Below are 14,374 nucleotides of genomic sequence, written 5' to 3' on the forward strand. Positions count from 1 at the left end.
CGTATAGTCCATATACGTGTTTTATTTATATAAACAAACATAGACATTGCTTATATTTACATTAAGTCATGTATATATAATGCATAAAACACACAGATTTATAATATATGTGGTAAATATATTAAAAAGTGCAAGACTAGGCTGGGAGGGGGGGTGCCTCCCTGGTGACTCAGTGGTAAAGAATCTGCCTGCAATACAGGACATGCTGGTTAGATCCTTGGTTTGGGAAGATCCCCTGGAGAAGAAAATGGCAACCCACTCCAGTATTGCTGCCTGGAGAACCCCACGGACAGAAGAGCCTGGCGGGCTACCGTCCATGGAGTTGCAAAGAGTCAGACGTGACTGAGCAACTGAACTGGAGCAATACAGAAGGCAGAGACTTGCATCCTGACGTGCTACTGTGTGCAGAGGCTGAGAAAGGCGCGGCTGGAGGAGCCGGTGATGGGCGAGAGAGAAGGATGGGCAGGAAGTTGAAGGAAGAAAGTGTTTGCTGGCAATGGAGGCCCAGAAAGTGGGGCATCCCTGAGGCCCAGAGTGCAGCTCGGCTGTCTCTGCACTCGGCGGCGCTCAGCAGGCGTTTGCGGGCTCCTTCCTGATGTGCCGCTGTCCGTAGAGAACACTCCTTTCCAGCATCTTTTCTTTCCTCTCAACTTTTCCTCCTCCTTTCCTCCTGTTTTCCTGATGTCATGCGGGGCTGAGGGCTTTGTCCACCTTCAGATAGCATGACCTATTTGCTAGGATCCCCTTACTTCTGTGGAGGAGACCAGAAATAAGGGTCACCAAGGAGGTGGAATGTGCAGAGAACGCCATCCGAGTTCGCCCCACTGTCTCCCGCCTTGCTTGTGCAGGAGTGACAGGGTGGAGGCTGTGAGGATGGGAGCTGCTGGAAGGATCTCTTTTGGCTGGGCTCTGTAGCTCCAGGGCTTTTCGGTACAAATTCCAGGACAAGGAGAGTCCTTGAAGCACGGAAAACAAGAGCCAAGGGATCCCGTTTCTTCTGCACTTTTGCTCCCGAAAAATTAGCCGCCACTTTTAAATGTACACCAACGATAGAGAGAGAGCTTTGAAGTCCTGGTTGAAGAGAACAATAAATCTTCTCTTCATGAGAATAAAAAACTACTGTGAAGGCCCTCCCCCATTCTAGCATTTATTAGCTCCTCAGAAAGTGTGACAACAGGCTGTAACTTTTCATGAAGCAGTGGGCTCAGATGCTTACATTCACGGAATGTCATGACTGAATGCTCCATATTAGCTTTGCCTCCAGGTACATCTGAGACATTTTTTTCCCTTCCATTCTCAGGTAGGGCTTTGCCTAAAATGGACTCCCTCAGCACAGCAAACGTTGAATTTTGTCTGGATGTGTTCAAGGAGCTGAGCTCTAACCACGCGGGAGACAATGTCTTCTTCTCCCCGCTGAGTCTTCTTTATGCCCTTAGTATGATCCTCCTGGGAGCCAGAGGGGACAGCGCAGCGCAGATGGAGAAGGTACTGGGCACAGCAGGAGTCCCGGGTGGCCTGGGGTCTTCCTCAGGATGGCTCACCTCTATACCCAGGAAACGCTGCCATCTTGTGAAAGAAGAGCCACATGTGGGCAAAGCATATTTCTCACTTCTAATTGCTGAGATAAAGCTATACATCACGATGCAAATAACAAATGCGTGCCACGCTCAATCTCTTTCTTGCCATCAGCGCTTTCACACATAAATGACTGAAATTTGCTTTCATAGTCTATCCTTACAGTGATTTAAACATGCCAGAGAACACGTATACGGTATGATTCTTGCCCTCTACAATTTTAATTTACAATAAAATGGGTCTCTATCAGAAACTAACACAGTGTTGTAGAATAATTATATTCCAAATGAAAAAATAATGGAGTTTAAAAAAATGGCCAAATTCAGTAAAGAAAAAAAAGGCTGTTTAAAAGTTATCTAGTTTTTTACAGTGCTCATTTATGCATCTGAAGCCCTGTGTGTTAGGGGTAGGAATTGTTATCCCCATTTTACAGATGGGGAAACAGAGGCCGAACTGAGACTAGGAGAGAATGGGTGACACAGCTGATATGCAGTGGTTTCCCGCCGTCCATGCGTACATATGCATTCACACGTCTGTATACGTGTGTGTGTATATCCGGCTGCCCAGGCGGCCCTAATGGCAAAGACCGCCTGCGAAGGCAGGAGACGCAAGAGACGCAGACTCGGTCCCTGGGTGGGGAAGATCCCCTGGAGGAGGAGATGGCAATCCACTCCAGTATTCCTGCCTGGGAAATTCCATGGACAGAGGAGCTTTTTTTTTTTGCTGTGAGAAGTCTGGAAGGATATCACTTAATAACTCCCAGGGTATTTGCACATCTTATTATTGCTTGTCCTTTATTCCATATTTTGATGCACTTTTTAGCATTTTCTCACATTTAAATAAATAATTTCCTGGGAAAACATGCAGCATTTGCGCAGCCCCGGAGGAGCTGTCAGTGCCTGCCTGGAGACAGTGGCGGAGGGGCCGAGGAGTCTGTGAGCCGGAGCTCAGGGCCTGGGGCCAGACAGGCAATGCGGGTTGGGCCAAGTGGATTAACCTCATGAACTCAGTTTCCCTAGCAGAAAATGAGGATAATAGTGTCTACTCTAAAAGTTGTCGGGAGGATTAAGTAAGGTATGCAAAGGCTTAGTTCAGGATTTGGAGTATAACGCCATTACACATTAGTTCTTGCTAGGTCTTTATCGGAAGTGGAAAAACTCGTGGCTGTCAGCCTCTGTAGACTGTGCGCTGCTTCTGATGCCATCCACCTCATTTTTTTCTAGGTGCTTCACTTTAAACATATTGTAGAACCATCAGGACCAGAGTTCAAGGACTTGGCTAAGGTATGATAATATCTCTGCTGAGCTGTCAAATGCTCTTTGATAAAAGAGCACCGAGAAATCATGCAGTCCAGGCGTCGAGTGGCAGAGCACTTTACTGATTCATAAGCGCGTGAGTGATGGACCCTCGGTTTCCTCCTTTAATCCGCCTGAGGGTGACTGGCCAATAGGATTAACGCTATGATAGTGACAACCACAGTGAAGCCCCCAGATTTTATCACCTGAGTTTGTCATCCTCGTTCAGCTTGCTGTTCTCTTATGGACTGTGCCCCACGGTGAGTCTGCCAGGCTCTTCTATGTAGGGTCAGGTCTTCAGGCCAATGAGGGGACTGAGACAGGACCGGATGCTTTACCTTTTAATTCTATAGCAGGAAAACATGATGTCACCCAACCGCGTGCTCCAGGGCTGCGGTCTCTGTTCTTTCTAAGAAAAGGGTATCTTTTGACGTCAAAATCAAATAGAACTGCCACGTATATGCTTGACTGTGATTGACTGAGGAAAGACATAAATGCCTAGAGCCATAGAGTGCTTGCCTTACAGACCCTTATTGTTAGGAGATTAGAGCCCATAGTTTGGGAACATTCACTTTGGGCAATATAGGCATGAACCCTACAGTTTCCATGAATTCAGATTCATCAAAGACACGGGGAGAGGGGAGGAGGGCGTGAGATGTATGGAGAGAGTAACATGGAAACTTACATCACCATATGCAAAATAGAAAGCCAACGGGAATTTGCTGAATGTCCCAGGGAACTCAAACAGGGACTCTGTACCAACCCAGAGGGTGGGATGCGGAGGGAAGCAGAGGGAGGTTCAGGAGGGAGGGGATATATGTGTACCTGTGGCAGATTCATGCTGAGGTCTGACAGAAAACAGCAAATTCAGTAAAGCAACTATCCTTCAATTAAAAAAGAAATAAATTAAAAAAAAGCCACATGCTTAAATGAATTGCTTCTGCGATGGACAGATGGGTGTGTCAGGTCAGTTCAGTAAAGAGCTCAGTATTTGATTAGATGATCACATAGAAAATGGAGACATTGGAAGGAGCATGACAGATAGAGAAGGAAAATGATTCTTTAGGTTCAAAGGCAACAGTCAAACTCGGATCGTCGCTCTGAGAAGCCCCACTAGGATCTCTTCATTAGAATGTTTGGTTTTGGATTAAACCTCGAGAGCCGACAATCCCATGTGTGTTTGCAGTAGTTTACAATTCTGCACGGGGTCTGCAGCCCAAGTCCCAGAGTGCCGAGGTTACTGTGGGAGAGGAAGTCTGGAGAAGGAGAAGGCTTTCGGCTTGCCAGCTCCTGCTTTGTTCATACTCACCACCCTTCTACTCAGAGGCAGATGGCTTGCTGTCTGGTTATTGCTTTCACATTATTTATACTCTCTAATGGCAAGAAATCAGCAATTTAATGCTCCATTCTTTATTTACTGGTGCTTCAGTGCAACCGAGCTGGAAGGATCCACTCAGAGTTAGGAGCCCTCTTCTCCCAGATCAATCGGCCAGACTCTAACTACACCCTCAGCATCGCCAACAGACTCTACGGGACAAAGGTGATGGCATTCCATGAGGTGAGTCCCTTTGGAACAGTGGTGAACAGCTTTCTTGGCATCCTCTGAATTTCTCATTATAAAATAAAATGAAGGATAAGAAGAGTCACATGATGTTCATCTTCAAGAGATTACATTTGAGCGGAGATAGAGTCTCAGTGAAATGGTTTTTACCAAACTCCTATTTAAGGTTGTGAAATGTCACGTAACTTCCGGCAAATAGCCGATGTTGTCCCAGAGTAAGGTCATGGATGAAGCACGAAACAAATTTGGTAATAATTATCTCTTATGAACCAGAAAGAAAACAAAACATATTTCTCATCTCTTTTTCAAAGGTCCTTAATGGCAGCATGTTGAGAGTTAATGGAAAGCACACTGAGCTGGGAGCCAAGAGAGCTGTTCCCCCTGAGGCGTGACTTTGGACAAATCTCTTTCACCTGTAAAATGAGAGGGTTAGACTATGCTCTTTCCAGTTCCCAAATTCTAACACTAGGGAGGCCATTTTCCAATGGCATTAACGTATACAGTTTTACTGAGTGTTTATTACGTGCCAGTCATTCTACTTAATCTCATATATTCCTTACACAGTCCTGTAAGGTGTAGTGATAAAATTGTTATCAATTCTACGATCATGAAGCAGATTCTACAAAGGCCACAGACATAAAGTGACAAAGCCTAGACTGAACCCTGTCTGAACTCATCTTCCTGTATGTTAAACGCTACATTATCCTGCAGCGAGTGAGGTGAAACCCTGGATTCAGTGGCACAGCTTTGGTTTGACCAGTGTGACTTAGCTGTCAATCAACCCTGAATATTCACTGGAAGGAGTGAAGCTGAAGCTCCAATACTTTGGCCACCTGATGAGAGGAGCTGACTCATTGGAAAAGACCCTGATGCTGGGAAAGATTGAAGGCGTGAGGGGAAGGGGAAGACAGAGGATGAGATGGTTGGATGGCATCACTGACTCAATGGACATGAGTTTGGGGAGATGGTGAGCGACAGGGAAGCCTGCTGTGCTGCAGTCCATGGGGCTCACAAAGAGCTGGACACGACTGAGCGACGGGGCAAGGAAACCTAAATGTCAGCTGGGTGAAGTGAGATGCAGCCTTGAATTCCTAATGTTCTTCCCTAGCCTGGGTTGCAGGCTACATCTTATACTCAACAAGATTTGGATTATCAGAGTTTTTGCAACTTAGTGTGGCCCATCTTGGTATCATAGATATTTAGGAGGTATTTTCTTCTATAGCCCTAGAAGTGTAAAGAGAGCGTTTACGGAGAGGACCTGAAGTAAGGGGATTAACAACTGTGGGCCCCTCTCTCATTCTTTTCTCTCCCTCAAAGCTGGCGTGATCTGGGCATAATTGTAAATAGATGTTGACTTGAGACAATGATGATGACATCTGACATGAGAAGCTGACTTGAGAAGCTCCGCATTAGTTTCATTAGATTGTCTTGGTCTGTGTCAGAAGATACTGATATCCCAGGATTCTGTCTGGAAAAACTCCCACTGCTGTGAGCTGTCATGGGCTGTGAGCAGTCACGTAAGCATGTTCCAGCTGCAGCTGGACGCAGCTCAGGGCAAGAACTGGGTCAAGGGCCAGATTTCACTCTCAGTTAAGCTTTCCCTGGATTCAGGCACAAAAAAGTCCAGTTAAGCAGTAACTTTCCTTATGCTATGTTTCCAGTGTTATGCAACTGTCCTTTCTTTCACAGCAATACTTACACTGTTCTGAGAAATTGTATCAAGCCAGGCTGCAAACTGTTGATTTTGAACGGTCTGCGGAAGAAACAAGGAAAACCATCAATGCTTGGGTTGAAAGTAAAACTGATGGTGAGGATAAGTCAACCACGTGTCTCCAAACTTTATTTGAGCTGTGTTGATAAACTTGCTGAGTTAACGTTAAGGAGGAAGCTAGATGCGTTTGTTTGTATTAGTGTTCTGGCCTCAGTTTGGGGCTCTGTGCCTAGAATAATGCCTGGCACGTAAAAGTTTTGTAAAGCTTTTGAGCGTAGACTGATCAGTGCTGTGTGTCATCACGGACCCACATGCTGTGTATGTTTAGACTGTTACTGTTATTTTGTCATTAATTTGTGTATTTATTTATTTATCCATTCATTTGTGTACACACACACACGTGTGTGTATTCAAATGATGTTCATCATTGTTATTACATGCTAGGTATTATGTTTGGTCCAAAAGTTCAATAGAAATGAAAACTCTCATCAGGCTTAGAGTCTGATATTTCATATACCCTTGTTTCATATTGTATGATAGATTATATTCCAAAAAAATGCTATAAATTGCAATACTCCAAAATGCTCCAAGAGGGCTTGGTGTTCCATTTTGATCAATATATTTACAGCAAGAAATTCTTGGTATAGCCTTATAAATCCTGATTTTTCAGATACATTTCATTTCAAATGTTGGCTTATACGCTTGTGATGCACTAAGCTTAGCATGCGGAAAGTTCCAGTGGATCTTTGGAATATGTGACAGATTTGCAATTGCTGAGGTGCTGGTAACTGTAAAGCCTGAGAGATACTGAAAGTAAGACGCAGGAAATGATTCCCTGGTGGCTCAGATGGTAACGAATCTGCCTGCAATGCAGGGGACTCAAGTTTGATCCCTGGGTCAGAAAAATCCTGTGGACAGAGGAGCCTGGCGGGCTACAGTGCAGGGGCCACGAAGACTGGGGCACGACTGAGCGACTGGCACACTGTAGGGATGATTCTAGAATTTTGCAAAAAGCAGTTCTGTATAAGAAACATATGACTAGCTACAAGACTGGTTGATTCATTGCTAACATACTTGGTATTCCTTGAATGCCAGCTTCTGATTAGAGGTAACAAAGCATTCAATATTCTTTGAAATAAACTTCGTTTGACAAGAACATGTGTTATGGCCTCAGATGAGGGAATTCTTCTGGCATTTCAAATCTATAATTAGCCTTAACAAAGGCTCCAAATTTCTTGTAACTCTTCAACTCTCTACTAAGTTCAAATCCAAATATATTATTTATTCTTTTTTTTTATTACAAGGAAAAGTCACTAGCCTCTTTGGAAAAGGCACGATTGAGCCCTCCTGCGTCATGGTCCTGGTGAATGCCATCTATTTCAAAGGACAATGGCAGAGTAAATTCCGGGAACGAGAAACGTTTAGAACCCCTTTTCAGTTAAGTAAGGTGAGTATTTTATTTTCAGGTGGATGATCAATTTCGGAGAATGCCATATCCATTAAAGATAATTTAGAAAGTTTCAGTGGAAATACTGGTTCTAGGCCTTGTGTTTCCGTGAATTTTGTTTTTGTTGCCCCCATGAAGTGATGGTAACCTTTCTCACAGGGCGCCTAACAGGGTGATCAGGAATAGAAGGAAGTCCATCCTTTTCTTACTGTTCTTCTGGGTCTACATTCTTCCCAGACATGCTTTCTCTAGCAAATAGTTTCTCTAGAAACACAGCAAAGTTAGTTGAACTATTTTTCTCCCAGAAAGTCTCTAATCAGATCCAAAAAAAGGAGATGATCCTATAATCTCATTTTCCCACATAAATCACTTTATCTAGAGACCTTGCCTTTGTTTTGGGGAAACATATATGTTATCATTTTTATTAGTATGTATATTATCTGAACACAGACATTTTAAAATTAAAAAAACTTATAAGCTTTGCAAAGCAATGTAATACAGGGTGCATTTTGTCATTTCTGTTTCACCCATGCCTTTCTGGTGCTAATGCAGTTACCCTTTGAAAGGAAAATCAGTATGCGTACCTGTACCCACACAGATGTAACTGTACCATCTAATTACAACCTTTTGTTTTAAAACCATAGGGTAAAAGTGTAACTGTGGAGATGATGTATCAGACTGGGAAGTTTAAACTGGCCCTCATCGAGGAACCACAGATGCAGGTTTTGGAGCTGCCCTATGTCAACAACACACTCAGCATGATCATTCTGCTTCCAGTGGGCACGGCTGACTTAGACCAGGTGAGGGTATGAGAATGCTAGTGTGCAGTGAGGACACGGGTGTGTGTGCACACACAAACACACGCACGCACACACACACAGACACACACACAGACACACACACAGACACACACGCACACACAGACACACACACATGCACACACAGACACACACAGAGACACACACATGCACACACACGTGCACACACAGACACACAGACCCAGACACACAGACACACACGCCCACACACACACGCACACACAGACACACACGTGCACACACACGTGCACACACACGCACACACACACAGACACACACACAGACACACACACGTGCACACACAGACACACACGCACACACAGACACAGACACACACAGGCACACACAGACACACACAGAGACACACACACATGCACACACACAGACAGACACACACACATGCACGCACACACACACGCACAGACAGACACACACACGCACACACACGCACACAGACACACACAGAGACACACACACGCACACACACATGCACACACAGACACACATACACACACAGACACAGACACACACACAGGCACACACACAGACACACACACACGATGTATATTTCATGACCATATAGTGTTGCCAGTCACGAATTCTATCAGGTTCAGCAGTTCTGCCCAGGTGCTGTGAGAGCAAAGCGTGGACATCCCGAAGTCCCTGACTTCAGGATGATGTATTTAGGGAGAACAATCTATTCTTACATTAAAAAAAGGGCATCTGGAGGCAGAAGTGCCTGTGGTACCAGTACGCACATACACAGACACACACAGACACACACAGATGCACACACACGCACAGACACACACACACGCAGACACAGACATGCACACACAGATGCACACACACACGCACACACTGGTCATTGGGCATTTGGGGAACCCCTTTCTATAGCGGGCTTCCCTTGTGGCTCAGGCAGTAAAGAATCCGCCTGCAATGTGGGAGACCTGGGTTCGATCCCTAGGCTGGGAAGGTAGGGAAGTCTTCTGGACGTCCCTGGGTTGGGGTGTGTGCTCTGGAGCTCTAGGAAGAGCAGCACAGCCCCGGCTGTGAGAACACGTGTGGCAGAGGTGCGGTCACTGCAGGGGAGCTCAATCCTCTGGAGGTCTGCGGGCACAGAGCACTTGGAAGCAGCTTAGAAGTGATCTTTTTTACCTTTGGGCTGTGCTGTGAAGTGTGTGGGTTTGGAAGGGTGGAGTTTTAAGCACTGGACTGCCAGGGACATCCCAGAAGTGGTTTTTATTGAATTGTGATTCATTTATTTAATTGTTCATTTATTCATTCATACACCAAACTTTGAGTGTCTACAGCATGCTAAAAATTCTGCTGTGTTCTGGAACACAGACGAATCTGAGGTTACAACACAGAGTTGAATGTGTAAGGAGCGCTGTGATAGACCCTGCAGAAAGCCATGTGGAAGCACAGAGTCCAAAGCTGAGTGAGGAAATCAGGAGGGCATCCTGCAGAGTCATCGCGATGCCAGCCTCTCCGGATAAGGAGGAGCTGAAGGAGCAAGGGCAGCACCTGTTGCTCAGCCAGAGGAAAGGACCGTGCCAGTGCCTTAGAAGTATGCGGTAGCGAGGAGGGTCTGACATGAAGTCATGGTAACTCGGATCAGGGCAGAAAAGTACAGGGGAAGAGAGGCTTAGGAATGAAAACCGCCTTTATTTTAGGTCTGATTTTATACTGTCAGGATGGGGAAAAAAGTACAAAAAATTTTCAACTCTTGTAATAGATTGATGCGGTTTAACATACTGGTTTGGAGCTGCAGGGAGGTCTGAACAGAGAGTTTCAAATGACCAAGGGTAGAGTTTGAAGGGCTTCAGAAACTCTTGAAACTGGATGTAGGGTGAGAGGTCTGAGTTGTGAGACTGCTTGGGGGGAAATCGGAGCAGAGACCCAGGAACTGCATTGCTGGGTGAAGGCAGAGTACATCCGGGGTTCAGAAGCTTCTGGCACAATGAGGGCAGGACCTGGGGTTAGAGCGGTGAAACCAGCTCATAAAGGAGACGTGACTCACGTTTCAGGTGTGCGTGCCCAGAAAAGATGGTTGAATTCATCCAGGAAATGGGGCACAAGGACTTCACGGCAATAGAGGGCGTTTAAGAGATGCCTAGCCGCTGAGGAAATGAGGCAGACGTGTGTAGGACACACAGAGACAAGTTTAGTTATGAAGCATCAGCGAGAGGCAGACAAGGGAGAGGGGAGGTGTGGCTGCACATGGGGTTTTTGTTTTTTTTCAGACAGGGCTTGAGCACATTTTAAAGGTAGGGAAGAAGCTGATGCTGAATTGTTGACGCCGAGAGTTAGGGAGCAAGCAGCGTGTAACGTGCAGGGCCTGTGTCCAGCTCTCGTGGCTCCACCCGTGTCTTGTCTCTTAGGTAGAGAAGCAGCTGAACTCGAAGGCCTTTCAGGAATGGACCAGCCCGTCCAACATGGTGCAGAGGGACGTGGAAGTGCATCTCCCGAGGTTCAAACTGGAGATCAAGTACGAGCTCAATTCCCTGTTGGAGTCCCTCGGGATGACAGACATCTTCAGCCAGGTCAGAGCAGATCTTTCTGGAATATCACCAGTCAAGGGCCTCTTTGTATCAAAGGTCATCCACAAGTCCTATGTGGAGGTCAACGAGGAGGGCACGGAGGCAGCCGCGGCCACTGGCGACGTCCTGGTAGTAAAAAGACTTCCCATCCGAGCTCAGTTCGTGGCAAACCACCCCTTCCTGTTCTTCATCAAGCACTTTCACACCAACACAATTCTCTTCTGTGGCAAGCTGGCCTCTCCCTGAGCAGAGTGGGTGGAGCAAGGCTCAGGGTCACAGAGGACGTGCAGTGCCCAACCTCGACTAAAAGCGGGTCATCCCTCACCCTCCTCCGTGCCTCAGTTTGCTCCTCTGAAAAATGGGTCTAGGACATCTCCTAGCTTATCTCATGAGTTGGTGAAGCCTCAGACGATGGTCATAGAAGAAGCTATAGCTACACACAAGCCTCTGTCTCTCATCTTTGGGGCCTCGTTCAAGTGCTGTCCAGGTGATATGATCCAGCCAGTGGGACATAGTTTAGAAGATTAGATTTTCTCGACTTGTCTGTGTCACTGGGCTCTTGGTTAAGTGGCCACTTTACCTTCGGAAGACCGATGTAAGGGCTTCAACTTTGGCTGGATCCTAAAATCTGTTGTTTTCCTTGTATGTGTAAATATAACATCATGAATTCTGTATTGACTATAATAAATACATGAAACGCCTTAAATTCTTGGAGGATTGTTAGCACTCTGCAGTGACTCAATACTTGTGAGAAAAGACTGGGTAAGTGGAAGCCTGATTCAGCGCACAGTTTAGCAGAATCTTTGGCTAAATCTTTTCAGGCTCTAAGTTGAATCAGAGCCTCCCTTCTTCCCCTCCCTCCCTCCCTCCCTCCCTCCTTCTCTTTCTCAATAGCGTTTAGTCGCTTAGTCACTAATTCGTGTCCAACTCTTTTGCTACTCACGGACTGTAGCCCTCTGGGCTCCTCTGCCCATGGGATTTTCCAGGCAAGAATGCTGGAGTGGGCCGCCGTTTCCTTCTCTAGGGGTTCTTCTCAACCCAGGGATAGAACTGGTATCTTATGCATTGGCAGGTGGATTCTTTACTGCTAAGCCACCAGGAAGCCCTCAATATTCACAATAATGCAATAAGTAAAATTCACAACAGAAAAGACCAGACATCAATCAGAATATTTTATAAGAAAAATTTCTCAGGGACTTCCCTAGTAGTCCAGTGGTTAAGATTCAGAGCTTCCACTGTAGGGGGCATAGGGTTTGATCCCTGGTCAGGAAACTAAGACCCAGCATGCTATCAGACGTAGCCAAAAACAAAATAAGAACAATTTTTTGAGAAAGAAATCCTCCTTAATTTCTATGTGTGATAACGTGAAGTCATGACCAGATAACAGCATCCGTAATGCGTTCACTGCCTTCTCAGTGTCATCTTGATGAATGCTTCCTTCCAGAACTCTCTCAGAGGGCTGAACACAGAAGAGTCCCTCAAATCCCCCTTCTCTTACGCTGTCTTAGAGCAGTCAGTCCAAGACCCCTGTTGATTCCCTCCTGCACTGACGGGCCACATCTTACTATTGCCAGTGGTGGCGGACAGGGATGGGCTCCAACTTCCCTACTGGGGCCCGAGGGATGCGTGCATGCTCAGTCATGTCTGGCTCTCTGTGACGCCCTGTACAGCAGCCACCAGGCTCCTCCGTCCATGGGATTTTCAGACAAGAATACTGGAGTGGATTGACATTTCCTTCTCCAGGAACTTCCAGACCCAGGGATTGAACCCGCGCTTCCTGTGCTGCAGGCAATCTCCTGCATTATTGGGGGTTCTTTAGTGACTGAGCCACTGGGGACGCCCTTATTTAGTAATAGAATATAAAGTAGCAAGCAAGCAGTGATTTCCAGAGAGTATGAGACGGAAGGATGCCTCCTTAAAGCACCACGTGGCGTTGCCTGTCAGCACTGGAGGGGCCGCGCATGATCTTGGGCCCTTTACCGAGTGCACCTGTCACATGGCACAAAGCCAAGAAGCCGCCTCGGCCCAGCTCACGGATGACCCAGCAATTTCAACTGCAGAACTGTGAGAACCACGGCGCAACTATGATGGGTGTGAAAAAATACGTTGTTTCTTGGCATCTACTTTTCACCTTAAACATCTAGGAAAGACAGCGGTGGCCATCTGTCTGGTGGATGCTGAGTCCTTCTCACGGCCCCCGGTGTGTGCTGTACAGGAGCTCAGAGGAGCTGTGGGACCAGGCATGGGGGTGGGGGGTGACCGAGGCCGAGCTGTAGGACCTCCCTCCCTGACAGAGGCTCAGAGTGAGTGTCCAGTCACAGCCTCCATTCCAGAACCTCAGAGTCCCCTGAAGGGGTGGGAATTGAGCTGACGGTCACCAATTGAGAGGGCTGCAAAAGCACCATAGGACTTGGAGAGACAGTGACTAAACCAGTCTCTCTTGTGACTTTGCTGTGCGAAGCCAGGAGCTCCTCGAGCACCCAGTGCTGGGTGTGGAGAACATAGCTGTTGTCACTCTCTCACAGAGCTATTTTTTTTAAAACCTGAGTATAGTTGCTTTATAATGTTGTGTTCATTTCTACTGTACAGCAAAGTGAACCAGCCATTGCGGTTTTTTCAGTCACCAACTTGTGTCCAACTCTTTGAGACCCCATGGACTGCAGCACGCCAGGCCTCCCTGTCCATCACCAACTCCCAGAGCTTGTTCAAACTCATGTCCATTGAGTCGGTGGTGCCATCCAACCATCTCATCCTCTGTCATCCCCTTCTCCTCCCGCCTTCAATCTTCCCCAGCACCAACCTACATACGCATATATCCCCTCTTCCTTGGATTTCTTTCCCATTTAGGTCACTACAGAGCAGTGAGTACAGCCCCCTGAGCTATCCGGTAGGCTCTCACTAGTTACCTATTCGAGCCTTGTATCAATAACGTATTTGTGTCAACCCCGATCTCCTTTCCTCCCCACCCCTCTTCCTTCCGTGGTGTCCACACGTTTGTTTTCTCTGATTGTGTCTCTATTTCTGCTTTGCAAATAAATTTATCTATACCACTTTTCTAGATTCCACATATATGCATTGATACATGATATTTGTTTTCAAAGAGTTAATGTTAAATGTCAATTATATCCCAGTAAAAAATGGGCAAAGGGCTTAAATATGCATTTCTCCAAAGAAGGCATGCGCGTAGCCAACAGGTACGCAAACACGTGTGCAGCATTGCTGATCATCAGGGACACGCAGATGAAAATCACACTTTCACCTCACACCTGTTGGAATGGCCGTCATCAAAAAGAGACAAAAGTTCAAGAGGCAAAAGCTTAAATAAAAGGGAGCTCTTGATCACCATGGGTGGGAGGTTGATTCACCCATCATTGACAATAGTAGAGACGTTCCTCAAAAACATTGAGAGTAGAGCCACCATATG

At 46.3% G+C, this 14,374-nt stretch overlaps 1 protein-coding gene across 3 annotated transcripts; it reads left to right on the forward strand.

The window, feature by feature from the left end:
* The first annotated feature begins 1,317 nt into the window (after positions 1 to 1,317).
* Positions 1,318 to 11,196, forward strand: SERPINB11 (serpin family B member 11). Of its 3 annotated transcripts, none has more exons than XM_068993895.1 (7): positions 1,318 to 1,492; positions 4,060 to 4,106; positions 4,300 to 4,428; positions 6,121 to 6,238; positions 7,447 to 7,589; positions 8,234 to 8,389; positions 10,792 to 11,196. In XM_068993895.1, exons 1-7 carry the CDS (start codon positions 1,318 to 1,320, stop codon positions 11,194 to 11,196), a joined length of 1,173 nt encoding a protein of 390 aa, XP_068849996.1. The 3 variants fall into 3 exon arrangements, with proteins under 3 accessions (XP_068849996.1, XP_068849995.1, XP_068849997.1); XM_068993894.1 differs by lacking the exon at positions 4,060 to 4,106 and adding an exon at positions 2,799 to 2,858 and having other exon boundaries at positions 1,318 to 1,485; XM_068993896.1 differs by lacking the exons at positions 4,060 to 4,106; positions 6,121 to 6,238; positions 7,447 to 7,589 and adding an exon at positions 2,799 to 2,858 and having other exon boundaries at positions 1,318 to 1,485.
* Positions 11,197 to 14,374: the final 3,178 nt, after the last annotated feature.

This window comes from Capricornis sumatraensis, chromosome 21, assembly GCF_032405125.1.
Source record: "Capricornis sumatraensis isolate serow.1 chromosome 21, serow.2, whole genome shotgun sequence".
Taxonomy (NCBI): Eukaryota; Metazoa; Chordata; class Mammalia; order Artiodactyla; family Bovidae; genus Capricornis; species Capricornis sumatraensis.

Bases quoted from the DNA above. Each gene is read 5' to 3' on its own strand.
- SERPINB11 (XM_068993894.1), top strand. From the start codon at position 1,318: ATGGACTCCCTCAGCACAGCAAACGTTGAATTTTGTCTGGATGTGTTC. The intron at 1,486-2,798 runs GTACTGGGCACA...ATTTTTTTCTAG, and splicing joins GCGCAGCGCAGATGGAGAAG to GTGCTTCACTTTAAACATAT. The intron at 7,590-8,233 runs GTGAGTATTTTA...TTAAAACCATAG, and splicing joins CCCCTTTTCAGTTAAGTAAG to GGTAAAAGTGTAACTGTGGA.